This window comes from Convolutriloba macropyga, chromosome 8, assembly GCF_964194025.1.
Source record: "Convolutriloba macropyga chromosome 8, txConMacr16.3, whole genome shotgun sequence".
NCBI classification, from domain to species: domain Eukaryota; kingdom Metazoa; phylum Xenacoelomorpha; order Acoela; family Convolutidae; genus Convolutriloba; species Convolutriloba macropyga.
The window spans coordinates 66,096,731-66,112,547 of record NC_134475.1 but is presented as its reverse complement, the minus strand read 5'-3'; the positions used below and the strand labels follow the sequence as shown (position 1 = coordinate 66,112,547).

General features: G+C 34.6%; 1 protein-coding gene across 1 annotated transcript in view; it reads right to left on the bottom strand.

The window, feature by feature from the left end:
- The window catches only part of LOC142345144 (adenylate kinase 9-like), a 163,123-nt gene that overhangs the window by 116,795 nt on the left and 30,511 nt on the right, over window positions 1-15,817 (bottom strand). Inside the window, exons 8-14 of the mRNA XM_075397232.1 lie at window positions 12,255-12,347; window positions 11,671-11,851; window positions 9,354-9,495; window positions 8,744-8,782; window positions 3,367-3,444; window positions 2,788-2,925; window positions 108-839 (exon numbers count right to left, since the gene is read on the bottom strand). Of these exons, the coding sequence (XP_075253347.1) occupies window positions 108-839; window positions 2,788-2,925; window positions 3,367-3,444; window positions 8,744-8,782; window positions 9,354-9,495; window positions 11,671-11,851; window positions 12,255-12,347 (1,403 nt within the window). The remainder of the gene's footprint in view (window positions 1-107; window positions 840-2,787; window positions 2,926-3,366; window positions 3,445-8,743; window positions 8,783-9,353; window positions 9,496-11,670; window positions 11,852-12,254; window positions 12,348-15,817) is intronic.

Here is a 15,817-nt window from a genome sequence, read left to right as displayed (position 1 = left end):
CGCCTTAAAGCTCCTAAAATGGTCTAAAAACCCTTTATGATGAACGAAGCAACACGTCACCCTGACAAACCGACTGCAAACGGACTATCACACCAACGACACAATACCTGCTCTGGCTACAGAGGACGATGCAGAAGTAGCATTTGAACGTGAATAAACCGAAAGACGCTCCGAGTCAAATGGAACCTCAATCTGCTCACTTTCCTTGTTTTGAGAACTCTCATCGACACGGTTTAGCGCGTTCTCGTTATGAGACGAAACCGAAAGATCGATACCTTTTTTATCTTCACTTTTCGTTTCAATTCCACTTTTTAGGCCAGCTATTTCTTTCTCATTTTCAGTTTCAGAAACATTGCCTGATGATAATAAGTTGCTCTCGTTGTTAAGATTTTGTGACTCCAAAAACGCATAATTATCACCATCTAACGCACTAACTGACGCAACATTTGCGAATCCTGCGTTTTCGTTATCCTTTGGACTAAATTTGTCGGTTTTTAATTTGGCACTATCAACTTTGTTGTCTCGCTTTTTGTCGAGTTTTGCTTGTTCTTCCACTTCGTCTTTGAATGATACTTTCAGACCTTTACTCCTCGACTCGGACCTTGATTGGGTTCTAGATTGAGTTCTGGACGGACGTTCGTCAAACCCCGTCTTCCGCTCGCTTTGCTCCTCAATTCGGTCCAGATTTGAATAAATTGGATCTCTAACCAAGCGTTCCTCGAGTACTAATCGATCAACGTTTTGTGTTTTTTCGTTACTTCTTTTGGTTGGTAACGTGTCTTTAATTTGGTTCGCTTCGTAAATGACGTTTATGGGATCACTTTGCACGCTTATACTGTCTAAAAGTCATAATATTCGTTTCAATTTCAAAACCTATCTTGACAATTTGAACGTTATTTTATTTTAAAAAAGTCAAAACTTTGACTAAAATCTCTTTATCCCTATCTTAATTATCTTTCATTACCAGGCAAAAAGCTCTTTCTGAGATTTTTGGCACATAGCGCCAATATTTATTTAGTATTTTCTATATTACCCCACTGTTCTTTGCAGTGACAAGTGAAAAATATTTCAAAATTTTATAACCAATTCTCGCAAAACAAGGAAACTGATTTCCTAGATGTAAAAGCAAGCAACTGGAAGAGAACCATTTGGTACCAGCCATATTAACACTAAGGGATTTTAGTATAAAAAATAATCTGAAGTCATTTCAGGACTAAAAACAAATTAAAATCAACGATTACAAGCTATGGATTAAGTGATGAGGGAGTAAATTATGGAAACTGTGAAATTCTGTGAAAGGGCGCATTTTCATTTTATTGCATTATGCGGATGAAAAAGACAAGTTGCAGATTAGCATAAACTGACATGATGACTCAAGGCCTCAACAATAGTAGGAAATTAGATACATTGATTTAAGAGTAAAAAAATAGCCTACCGATTGCCAGAAAATAGCCACCGTAGACCGACGTTGGGATTGAATCAGTCGAGAAAAATGAAGAGAAAAATCGACGAATCTCAATTTTTTCGAAGTGTCATAAAGTTTTCTGATTTGTTCAGCAGTTTCATTACATTCGACGCGTGTGACTGACCTAACCTGTTACTTTTTCGACTCAATATGGCCATAAACTCAGTAATAATGAGAAACCCCGGATAACAGTGCCCGGACCTGAGTTTCATATTTCAGTACTGAATCATAATATTTTTATTATAATTTTTACTATGCCCATAGTTCTGATCATGACACTTTATAAACAATTCATGGTAAAATTCATAGTAAAATTCTGAGCTTATTCTGGACATAATGAACTTATTCTGAGCTCAGTCTTAACATAATGAATCGATATCGTCGCTACTTTTCTAGCTCTTACAAAATTCCTTGCACCGATATTGAAGAAAAAATAATCCAATTTTGAGGTAAATGAGCAAACAGTAGCTAATTATCTCCACTGCTTACAGCTCTAATCTTAAAACGTTTAAACTAAAAAGAATTAGAAGTGGTAGTAAATATGCTCGATCAAAAACAGCTTTTTGCCAAATAATATTGCTAAATTAAAAAACTCTAAGATTTTAGATCAAAAATTGTCCATTAGCCGTGAAGTCAAGAGTAGTAAACAAAGAGTTGTCAAAAGATCAATAACATTTAGTTAATGTGTCAACAACTTCTAAAGAAAAAAATAGCTATAACTTTTTTTACTTCATTTACCGGATTACATTGACAGAGATGTCTGTTCAAGTAATTGAAGTCAATAAAACATGATTAACGTCACGGAATGAGATAAAAAAGAACGGGTATTTGCTGTTTGAGCCCCCCCCCCCACCCCGCATCAAACCGCGTGCATATTATTTCCACCCCCAAGCGCAAGTGCCATAACCATTTACTATGTAATGGCAAGTGCTTTGTAAATGGGGGGCACAAATGTAATAGATACAATAGTTACCTTTAGGCACATTGGGTATTTTGCCACTAGTTAGTCTTATCCCATCCAGTGGGAGTTATAATGCTTTAAAGAATAACAAGTCACGTTAATTGATAGAGAAATTACTTTATCAGGGTTAGAGTTGAAACAACAAGGGGTTAAAAGCAGAACACAGTTGTTATCATGCTGTTAAAAGTAGTGCGGTTCACATCAACTTCAGGTTAAAAGGTCAAGAAATCTTCTACGACTATGAAATTTTTCGGTCATGTTTTCTTTTACTCTCAAACAAATCAGCCGCAATTAGTCGAAGTACAATTTTATTTTGAGGTCATTAGAACCCGATTTCAAACTGATTCGACCAATATCCGACCTTCTTCATTGGCTTTGGCGGATTCTGCATTAGCCTGTTGGCTATCTGCAGGAGCAGCATCCGCTTTTTCAGTGGAATCCTCGACAGCTTCCGCTTCATTTTCATCTCCTCCACTTTCGTCTTCCTCCTCCTCATCGTCTGTAGAGGTTTAATAATAAAAATTACAAACTACTGATGACGTCATAAGATTTAATAACAAAATCGGGTCTTTCCATTATAGCCCCCCGCCACGAAATTATAGCCCCTCTAAATCTACTATGAAAGAAAATGAGAATTAAAAAAAATTAAATGTGAATACTTAGACGGTGGAAATTGATCTTTAATTCACCGTGAAACCTAATTGAGAAATTCTATTTGACAGATCACATGTAGAAATACCAAAAGACTGGTCATTCAGCAATTGAACAATGCACAAGTGTCACATTAAATCAACAATGAATCACAAAAAACTTAATAGCTGAAGATTTTGAAGAATTAGATGAATTTCAATCGAATATCATTTAAACATATAGTTGCGGACACCAATTTGTGAAAAAACTTTGCAGTTGAAAAATGGAAACAATTTTAATCCGACAATACCTTTTGTGTCCTCGTTATTTTCCTCTTCGGTTCCCTCTTCATTGGTCGCATTGGCAGCAGCATTGGCCTCTTCTTCAGCTGAAAAAGACAAAAAAAATCAAAGAAAGAAAGAAAGAAAGAATAGATTTCTCTGATGCACACGCCATTTTTAAGTACAATACAGATAAACAGACAAGAAAATTTCTTTTTCTGTTCCAATTTGGGCTTATGGCCATAGATGACCGCCCTCGAATGGTATGAAGATGTATTCATTATCTATAGGTAATTGTTTTAAAAACAGAACAGATGTAATAGTGGCAAACACTCATGACGTCAAAGATCTCTCTATTTGGAAGTACTATTAAAAACGTTTTAACCAGCAAAAGGCTCCACTCTTAGGTCGAATATCAAAATAATTAATGAGAAATGTTTTGCTAACCAAAAAAGAATTAATTAACTTTTTCTTAAAACGGACAAATCAATTTTCCGCAAACAAAAAAGCTAAGCAACTTTTTTTTACTTTTACGCATAAAATCCGACAGCAAAAAGTAAATTTTCTATATTACCTAAATTTTCAAATGATACGTGATTTCAATCAAATGGATTGACATATAAGTGTCCAACCTTTGGTTATATCCGTGAATTTTAAGTGCAACAATGAAAAACTTTCCAAAAAACTCTAAAAATGCACAGACAGAAACTGAAATCTTCGATTTTATTTTAGGACCTTATCTTGAATTTCTACAATGGAAATTTTTCCTAAACATTTACAATCTATCAAGAAATCGAGTATCTAACAACATATTGTGTACCTAATGAGCTGTCCCATATTCAGCCATTTTCCCTATGATTAACAATTTAACGAGACGCTGCAACACCAAGTAATCGATTTCATCAACAATATCTTCAATTGAAATATACTGCCTTAATTTTTGGAAAAAGTGGAGTAGAAGGTCAGTGCTCGGTGATTGTTAAAATTGTTTGTTTCGCTGAAAACTTTCTGTGGAGATCACAAAAAAAATCCTCTATGGAACTAATAACAGAAGAAACCAATGATATATAACCGTGAAAGAGTGCCTTCCTGAAAACACAGAGAAATCTTGAAGTCTTCTCTAACCGAGAAACATTTGAAGGTTTCTGCAAACAATTGTGCTGCAAAAATTGAAGTCACGAACAACGAAGTAAGACGAGATTTTAATTAGGTACGAACAAAAATTAATGTCAATAGTTTTTGAAAACATTGCAACTAAGGAGAGGACTCGACAACAAGGACTCTTTAAACCATCGTAATCAAGGGAAGTGAATGGTTAGGGCAATCAAAAAATTCTGCAAACAATTTTCCTGCAAAAATTGAAGTCACGAACAACGAAGGGAGAAGAGATTTTAATTAGGAACGAACCAAAAAAATGTCAATAATTTTTGAAAACATTGCAATTGAGGAGATTACTCGAAGACACTGTAACTTTGAACCATCGTATTCAATGGACGTGAATGTTTAGCGCATTCAAATAGTTCAACAAAACAGCTTCACAGTATCAAGCTACAATTATTGACGCATCATCTTATAACAATTTGCTCACAAACAATACTCGTTAAGTGAGAGAAGATGAGAGTCTACTCTGGCAGTGTGCTGGGTATGACCGACAGCTCCACAAGTCCTAAAATTTGTGCAGTCAAAAATAAACAAATATCTCCAAATGTAATGCTTTTCGTGCTGAAGACTCGAGTTGCTACATATTAACACTCGTTCTCTCAGAAAAAAGTATAACGATCTAGAGGCAATTATACTGAGTCAACAACGACTTCAGGCATCTTGCCCCTCACCTCACTGAAATATGTTTAAACCTTGGTGATGGACCCAACAGCTTCACTCCTCCCATTTACAAAGTGTTTAACAAACATGGAGTTGCTCGTGGAGGAGGTGAAATGATGCAATAGTTAAATGACGTCACAGTCGAGGATGAACATTGCTATTCATTTGAAGAATCACTGCTCCTAAAAGTCCTAACAAGGCAATACAATTATAATCATTGTGGTTTATAATCCGCCGAGAGCAAACAAGCTGATTTTTATCGACAGATTTGACCTGTTTTCAAAAAAGTTTATCAAAGAAATTTCCTATTCTGATTATCGGAGACATCAATATAGACATTTTAAAGCAACATGCTGCAACCTCTTAAGCAACAAGTTGTTTAGATCATGCTATTTGCAAACATTTTGATTTCGAAAAGACATCTTTAAAAATCCTAGTGCAAGAAAATTAGAGAAATCAATTTCCTGTTCTCCTCCAAGCAAATATAAAATCAGAGAAAGACTCTAACGGAAAAACAAAAACTTTCAGAGAAACCAATATCCAAAAGCAATTGAATACATAAGTGATATTCGCAAATGCATTGTTCTTATTTTTAATACCAAGCAAACAGCTAAAATTGAGACTTTTCACTCAACGCTGGCCAACGCGCAACACGCGCAAACCTTCCATCTAAGGATTTCACTCAATCAAAAATATTATCCAACGAGATAATCAAGTCAAAAGAAAAGTGCAACCAAGTGCACCAAAAGAGGAAGAAAGCAGAAAACCAGTACATCCAAATTTGTAAAGAACTTAAAGAGTACGAGCAGAAAGAAATTTAAAAAATATTTCTCAAAATTCAATAGGTATATTGGTGATACAAGACAAATCTAATAACTTTTGAAAGACTTGAGAGTTGAAGGTATTGATGCGCGTTGAATTGATCATCTATGCTTGAATGCAGCAGTTTATTCAATATTGACTACTAACAGTTTGCAGAAAAATTTTAATAAGCATTTCGCATACATTGCCGAATCATTGTGTGGCACCATTGAAGAATCAAATTTCAGTGCTACACAGTTCTCATAATTTAATCAATTTTGATTCGGCTGAGGGCAACAACTAATAAGGAAAAAAAACAATGATATTGACGATCTCGATAACAAAACCTCCTCCGGTTTTGATCAAAAAAGCTTACAGCATATAGTGCCTGTTTTGTCTCCTATTATCAACAATGCATTTAAAGCGGGTATCTCCCCATCAGAAGTCAAGCAATCAGTTATAAAACCACTTCTTAAAAAGATCGAAAAAGTGAATTGGATTATTATCATCCCATTTCTGAGATCATGGTTTTCAGCAAAGTGTTTAAAAGACCAGTGTACAATGTACAACAGAGTTTACTAATTTGTAGAAGGTTTTAATATTTTTCATAAAAAGCTAATTAAGTTTCCAAAAAGCAAGCCGCAATCGACCCTATTGCAGAACTCTGGGAAAACTTAAGAGATCTTTACACCGCATCACATGACCATTTTATACTTGAACTTATCAAAAAAAACTTGTGTATCAACCATTCCATTGTTACGAACGTTTGATTCAACTGGCTTAAGAAGACCATGCAAAGAGGATTGATGAGCTAGTTAAAAATTTGAATTAAGTGCGTCTCCTGCTATAGCGTTTTCTCAAAACAGAAACCAGTTAGCTAATGAGTACCGCAAGGCTCAATGCTAGATTCTCTCCTTTTTGGACCTAAATAATCCACTTGTGTGCAACAATAGCAAAATTTTGCTGATGACGAAAACCTGACCTCCATCAAGTGCTCTCCTGGATAACTAACATCAGACATGGAATCGGTGACCAATCGGCCCGATGACAATTAAAAAAAACGAAAAATTTAAAGATAGCAAAAGTCAATATATCATTAGGAAAGGCCTCAAGTTTAGCCCGCCTTTTAGACGGTGTTTTAGTGAAAGAAAGCTCATATCTTTATCTAAGAGAAGCCTTTATAATAAACCTATCCATTAAGCTGTATGTTTATTGTATTGCCAAGAAAATCAGCAGACATTGCGGAATTTATCCAAGTTAAGGCATCACGTTCATCATAAACTATTGCTACAGTACTACAAAATGGTATAACGACAAAAACTTAATATGGCTTCTTGGTATATGGATGTACATCTTTTTCAACCCTTGTTCCTATTAAAAACATCCAAAGAAGCATATGCGTGTAATTCAATTTAAATCCTTTAAAAAAGAGAGCGTCGCTCAGGTATAAAATGTATCTCAGTATTCCATAAACAAAAAATGATCAACTGCTGCGCTCAACAAAATATCGTGGAAATAAACTGTATAATATTTTGCATAAAAATTCGATTATTGACGTTGAAGCCTCTAACAAAAATTTTTGTTGTCGGCTGCTCATCGATTAGAGACAACTATACTTAAAGCAATCAAGAGCTGTCAAAAGAAGGTTACTGTCGGCAGACAAACAATATGATGAGTGAACTCTTCATAGAAAATTTCTTTTTGAAATTTTGGAACGTTTAAAATCTTCATTGTGACTGGTTTCATGAACCTATTAGAAAGAGGGTGTCCAGTTACTCCTGGTGCTTCCTTTACAAAAAAAAACAAAAATCTCAGCAAAAATTGCGGCGGTGCCTTTTATAGAAGGCACCGTGATTTCATTTCTGCGGTAAAAATATGATTTTGCATTTGTATTAAGAACTGTTTTTTTCTCTCTCTCTCTCTCTCTCTCTATTGTTAACACAGTCTGGATTTTGATTATGCCGCACAAATGTGACAGTAGTATTGAATTGCTAAAATCTAGCATTTAAGTTTGGCTTAATGATTAAAATCAAATTATTGAAACATCCCAAAAATAATTTCTAAAACAAAAAAACTTTATGACCTATATTGTATCATTCAAGGCACGATCTGAAATAAGCCGAACGACCCAGTTTCGTGTCCTTTCCTAGCTTGTAATTCAATACACTTTGTTATCGATTCATCCTATTTCAAAATTTGCCGTTTTGATTTATTTTTTGTCATTCTGTACATATTCTTTGTGAGCGATGCTAAATTAATTTTTTCTTTTTTTGAAAAAAGAACCCAATAAACTTATCTTGAAAATGGTCAAAATAGCCGTTCAAAACGTACAATCGTGCCTTCAAAGAAGTTTCGGTGTACCTAAACTTTAAAAGCCAATTAAAATCTAAAATACTACAGCAGGATTGAATGCCCTTCGGTTGAAGTCTTTTATCCTGTTGTATTAGCAAAGGTAAAAGCGATCAGACAAAATCTTACGTGAAAAAATCTAGTTTCAAAAGATTCACGATTCAAAAAATTGCGATAAATGGTGTTCGAGAGTGATTCAAAATAACTTGCCCCTGTTAATTTCTGAATACCTTTTACAATTTCTTCACGGGAGCGAGAGAGAAAATTTCAGGTCAACGTGGACAAAAGTTACAGGACGTGTTCAAAAATAAAAAGGAACATGTGAATAAACTCAATGATACCAATTAAGTTTAAACAAGAAGTACAGGATCACATATTTCAAGTTAGAGGGACAGGGATGATAAGAAGTTTTGGTTAGTTTATCAACAAATTTACCATTTTTACGCCTCCTCCTTCTCGTTTTTCGTTCCAACGCTGTCAAATGACATCAAATGACTTGATTCAACTTTGCAATGACACAGTTGGAGCAATCCCGTATAATGTTACAGATGTATATTTTTTAAACACCCGAGTCGAGGTTTGGCGGTGAAATTTCGTAAGAAATGCGGTGAAATATTTACTTTCACCGCATTTCTTACAAAAATTCATCGCGTTCACCGCATTTCTTTCAAAAATTTACCCAAAAACCTCGACCCGGGCAGGAGATTCTCAATCTGTGACCCCCCCCCCCCCGTTCAGTGAGTGCAAACCATGTGTTTTATAAACCAAGATGTATAGTTTTATAATACCACATGATTAATTTACTATGTAATGGCACGCATTCTATAGCTGGGTGGCGCATAACGTTCTGAGGGGCAACAACGACATAGAAGATTTAAAAACTTAGTTGTTTAATATATAGCTGCAATTTCATCGTCAATAAATACTGTTTTAGTCCAGATCGCAAGAAGATATTTAGGGAAATTGAGTTTTAACAACTTCTTTGAGGATAAAAAGGTATTTGAAGCCCTCAAAAAAAACAACGATCAATCAAGGAAGAACTGACCTTTAGCGGCTAAGATAGCTGCTTCAATTTGCTGCTTGACTTGAGTGATAGCCTGCTCTGTGGCCTCCATCTTCGCATCCTCAATTGCCTTCTGTCTCGCCTCCGCAAACTTACCCTTCATTATCTTGTTCACATCCAACACCTGCCAACACAAAAAAAATCCGAGGAAAACCGTAGCTGGATAAACACAGAACTCTTGTCAATCTACACAAGTTTTGTCTGAGGTAATTTCTTGTATTTTTGAGATTACAGCACTTGAAAAAAATAAAATGAAGCGAGGCACTGGAAAAAAATAGTTTGATAACTGTCGAGCTACCAGAATCTCTATTATCTATTAGATGGATCAGTGAGCAATTTTATGACAACCAGTTGTTGGATAGTGAGCTAAACGAAAATCCAAAAAAAGGAAATTTCAGTTTTTGAATTTTTCACGTCGGGAGTATTTCGAGTAAAATATTTAAACATTTCGATATTGAAGATGACTTCAATAGTAGTAGTAGCAGTAAAAGACTTGAATTACCTTTTAAGGGATACAAAAGTAGCTAAAAAATGTACACAAAACGGATGCCATAGAACAAATAAAACAAAAACGAATAAACCTGAAATTTATGCTGTACAATTTCTGCATCTACAGCGGATCTTCCAAGAGCATGAATTACTAGAGTCAAATTTTTGGTCTCTCAGTTTCATTAATCCTCTCCTTATGTCAGATTTGGAAACTGATTGTGATAAAAACAAGGAAAGTTTTAGTCCTAGGACATCTGCTGCGTCATTTACTACTCTTTTGCTCCTGAAGAAAAACGATTTCTTCGTCAAAGTCTTCTTACAGAGCGAGACTAATAACCTTTCATGATCCCCAGCGCGCAAACACACGTCCTTTGTCACTAATGTATAAAAATCGTTAAATTTGAGGCAATTCCTGTTATTCACAATGGAGAAAAAAAATCTCAGGTCTCGTTCAATAAGCTGATAACATATTGGTAAAGAGTTTGAAATTCTGAGAAGTCCAAGATAATCGGCATCACCATAACACCATTTCAGTCCGTGATAGTTTAAGAGTTCCAATTTACGCAACTCAGTCATTTCTGGATGATTAAAACCAAGCTACCTTTGGTACCTACTGGAAGAAATTGTCGATACTTCTTCAAAACTAAACTTTTAAAATTTGAAGAAAATTTTAAAATTTGTCTTTATTTTCACAAATTTTATGTGAAACATAATGAAAATGTAACAAACCAATTTACACAGTGAGCATCATAACTTCTGTAGTCATGCAGACAACATAAGAAAAATGAAATTTGCTTTGAGAAAAAAAAACAAAAAAAATTTGATGCAAATTTTATGCAGTGTTCTCATTACAATTACGCGGAGATCAGCAAAAAGTCGCTCTTAAAAAATAATATTTTTTGGAAAAAAAGTTCATTCGTTTAAAATATTACATTTTTCAACGTTTTTTTTTGGAAGTTCAAATTTTTATTTCCTCTAGTATTAAATTGCATGGCAAATAAGAGGTAGACTTGAGCAGTGATTTAGAGTGATACTTAGGTAATATATCAAACATTGAGGATATTTTTACGCCGTTTTTTTTTAAACCCTTTCTTTTAAATAAGCATTGTTTCAGGAAATTTCAAGAAAGCGTGAAAAGTTAGAGGACTCGATATTTAGTTTCTTATTCACTACCCAATGACATGACCAGAAAAAAACTTGGTGTTGCTAGCTCTGAAAATGAGCAAATTTGAAAATAAGCAAACTTGATAATGCATAAACACCATAGTTTTGCCCGTAAAGAGTTTGCTCCTCTTCGTTTCACGGCCCGTAAACGGTTTTTGACATTCCGAAGTCAGACTAAAGCGTAGATTGAGAGGTTGTTGCAAGGTTGAGATAACAACCGAATGCATATTGTACATAAAATGAGATTGACATAGCATGACAAGAAGCTCTACTTGTTCAACGTATACTTGGCTAGAGAAATGAAGCCTTGAGGAACAGTAAAGAACAAGAAAACGGATTATGAAAGATGTCTAAGTTCAAGAGCTTAAGAGCAGCGCTGCGTTAAAGGTTAGCACAACAGACTTGCGAGTGACAGATTATGGTTCGAAACAAAAAATGATCCATTTTTGCAGCATATGCGCCAGCTTACTACTGTCAGGTCCCCCCCGCCCAAACATCATTTCAATTTTAATAGGTTCACACTGGTTTTATAATGCAATCATATTGTCAAAGACTGTCTAACAATTATATTCATATTGTTCGCGTTCAAAATACAAGAAATATATGATCCAATTTAACTCAAACTCAAGTCTGGATCCGAACTTACGTATGCTCCGTATTTCTTAGCCAGCATGTAGCTGAGAGTTGTCTTTCCACTAAGCGGCGGTCCCATTACACTGAACCTACAGGGGGGTCTGGGCTGAGGGGGTAGCAGGAAGGGGCGAGGATTGGCCAAGAACTTCTTCATCGCCTCCTCCGTCGCCAGGAAAAACATCTTGTCAAGAAACCTAAAACGACCTCCGTACGCACACAGAGCAATAAAAAAGACAAGCAAAACAGTAGTGAATAAAGAAGTGCACTTCAGGATTTATCAGTTTATACCGTTTCTCAGCGACAAAAAAATCAAATCAGTACGACAAATCGAAGCCTACAGTAAATCGAACAAACCGAACCGCAATAAACAAAACCAGAGTGTCTTTTTGCGAAATATTTCGAACATTAACCAAGAGGTTATTTTAATTTACATGTTTGAGATTTAAAAACAATCCAACAAAAAATCGCAAAAAAAGATCAACAAGACCCAAAATAATAGAACAATTGCACGACGCAACATACGTGTCATGATCTCACTTTATCCAGACAGTTAAGAGATAAAAACTAAAATTTGGTAATGGTGAAAAAGACACTTACGATACTCCGAAGTCAGGCTTGCCCCAGAGAATGTTGCCCTCCCTCAGAGACACAGGACAGAATCTACCCCATTGACTTCGTCTCCATCTCCACCTATGGAACAAGAACAAAGTCAAAAGCGTTTCCTAATGCTGTTCTCAGATCTCTCATTTTTTCGTTAACAATCTCCGGTCAAATACGGGGATTTTATACCGCAGTAAATTTTGAGAGATTCTGGATAGGCCTAAGAGACAATCCCTTTGGACAAGTCAAAGTATTGAACCGTAAGCATTCCAGATGTCCAATGCCTGCAGATTACATAAACGCACCATTTGTAATGCAAATGGTTGATATTTTAGCACAAAACAGCCGTATATAGCAACCAAAATTATCAAATATTATTTATATAAATGTAATAATGAAAAACGGACGCTAATAATCTACAAATCTATAGATCTAATCTACAGATCTAATAATCTATAAAAAGGAAATGTTGCAAAATTTTCAAAGTATTAGTTGAACTTTTCAACGTTTTTGATAAATTGTGAGGAATAACTGTAATAAAGAATTGAATTGATGAGAATGCTGATAATCGATATGAAACAAGGAGGCTCGTTAAGGTGCGTTTGCACATGAAGTTCCGACCCGAGCTGATCTACATTTTTGACTTAATTGTCAAGCAAATGAAGAGATAACCCAAAACAGATGTTTGAGTTTTAAAAAATAGTTTCACACCCAAACTACTAATTGAATTACATAATGTCACGCCTCATTATAGAGCTAACGAGATCTGCCATTAAAAAGATTTCGAGAAACAAACAAACAAAATAAGGAAAACTAAAATTGAAACGGCATTTAACTCAATATCTAAATGTAAAAGCACCTAGTAAACGACGTCAAAATGCAGTCAGACAAAATCTTAACTGCACAAAATTTCGTTTATCTTAACTATACAGCAGATTGGTTTTCTCCTTAATGAGACTAGGTTAAAAAAATAATAAGGCGAAATTCAAAAATCTATCAACATTTTTAAAAATCTATCACCATTTTTTAAACCAAATAATTTCAAACGTCTTAAAAAATATTAGCTTTTAACAAATAGTTCTTAAAATATTTACTAAAAATGCATAACGAACCTGATAGAACCTGTTTTTGGTTAGACTATGCCAAAGAAACGTACTAAAATGAACAAAAGCTCAAGAAATTACAAATAGTCTGCGAAAACATAAATTATTGAAGCCATAAAAAATCATTAGCAATTATCTAAATATAGTTTTTTGATTTCAATTGTTTTCAATACCAATTGAGCTAAAATTATACTGAAAAATTAAATAAGTTAACTTGGACTTCATTTGAAAATAATTGGGCTCTGTTATTACGCGAATGCCTTAAAAGAGAATAAACCACAAATATTGACCACTCACAAAACACTTATGAAAACGCATATTGTCCCACAAACAAAACATCAGTTACGACATAACATCAATAGAAAGTTTAAATTCCCATTAAAAGGAGTTTGATGCGACCTCTCATTGACGAGAAAAAGAAAAAGTTAAAAGTGACGAAAAGAAAACAAAAACTATACCAAAAACTATACAAACAAAAAAAACAAATTTGAAAACAAATAACATCATAAAGTTTAAGACTACTCGCAATGAACTGACTGCATGGAGTAAAATCAATCATTCAACCCTCAATTAGAAGCTTATGAGACCTCTCAGCATTTTACGACTACATAAAGAATAAAGAAACAGCAAATTCTTTAAAAAATGAGACAAAAATTTGAAGTCAAATATTCAATTAATTTTTTGAAAACAATAGGATTCTTCTTTCTTTAACTATAAGACTTCAAAAAATCAACAAACATGAACAAATATTTTAAAACTACGAAATCTTAATATCGAGAAAATTAATTGACATATCGAGAAAACACGTAGTATCAACGACATTAAATTCAATAGCTTTCAACGGAAGCCAGCAAATACGCTACGTTACGCCTAGAAGGGAAGAAAATGCTGTTTGTCGTTGACCAGTCTTCAATAAGACACAATAATAAATCTTATGACTATGAAAACAAGAACAAATACAGGTAAAACAAAAAATTCGTCAGAAAAGTGCCAGAAGAAAGCGTCAAAGCCATTTAATCAACAAATTTTTTTTGACCAGATTAATTTTGAAAACAGAAGAAAAAAGGGGTACTGACATTACTGAGACTGACTTAGAGTTCGCAAAAGTAAATTTAAGATTGGCTAACGTCCAAAAAAAATTTCAAAAATTATTTTTACACTCTTAACAACAATTAACTGTCCATTCAAAACGCTAGAGAGGTTCAATTAATGCCCATTGGGAAATTTAATGCACTTTCAATCAACGTGTCCATGGCATACGACTTCAAAAATTCAGTTAAATCTCAAAAAGAAAATCAAATTTTCATTAAAAATTGCGAACACTCTCAGTCAAAGCCAAAAAAAATATGAGCGATTTCTTCAAAGCTAATTTTCTGTTCATTGGTCATCATTGGACTGAAAATGAGGTTTGTAATTAACGGAATCTTGATGTGAAAGGTGACTATTCTCTTTCTCTTGACCTAAAACACAAAAAAATATAAAAATTTTTCTCAAAAAACAGCTCTCAAATAAAGTTTTTGATAGTCAATTTCCCTATGAGACCAGAACTAGTCGTTGTAATCGCCTTTCGTCTTTTAGGAACACCAAATTGATGTTTTAGGTCACTACATTGTTTTAGGTCACTAAGAGAATAGTCACCTTTCACATCAAGATTCCGTTAATTACAAACCTCATTTTCAGTAGTAATGTGTATATTGGTACCTCCGCAGCATAGAACCGCGATACGGTACCAATATACACATTACTCTAATTCCCTTTATATATCCACTACTCTATATTCACTTCTTTTATATTTAAAATCTATCATCTCTTGTCTCACTTAGTGCAAACCACTAGTGTCGAGTTAAGCTGGTAATTAACTGTTATCAGACGGATAGTTTGGTTCTATCCCCACTGACTCCAGTGGACGTCCCCAGATACTAGTATAAAACTAGTGAGACCGTATAACAAGCACGTACAGCCAACTTGCGAAAATAACTTGAACAAAAATTGGAAAACAATATTAAAATAAAAAAAATTTTCATATATCCCCTAATCAATATTTAATCAATCTAAAAGTAAAACTTTCTGTCTCACATGGCGTAGTGGTTAAATCATCGACTCTAGTTAAGTTGCCTTAGCAAACGGAAGGTTTGGGGTTCCTTCCTCACTAACTCCAGTGAACGTCCCCGACTCTGATGAATTACTATGAAACTAAGTGAGATAAAAAAAACCAAATTCACAGTTCTTAAAAAGGATGACCCCTGCTGTGAGACTGTATATGGGACACACTGTGATGGGTATACAGTCAGAAACACTGAGATCAGTGGAAACACAGTGATTAGTGTTTTTCAGTATAACTAGTGAGACCGTGTAAAAAGCACGTAAAACCAACTTGCGAAAATTGATGTAACCGCTTCGTGGATAACTTGAACAAAAAGAGCACAGTCAAAAACACTGAGATCGGTGGAAACACAG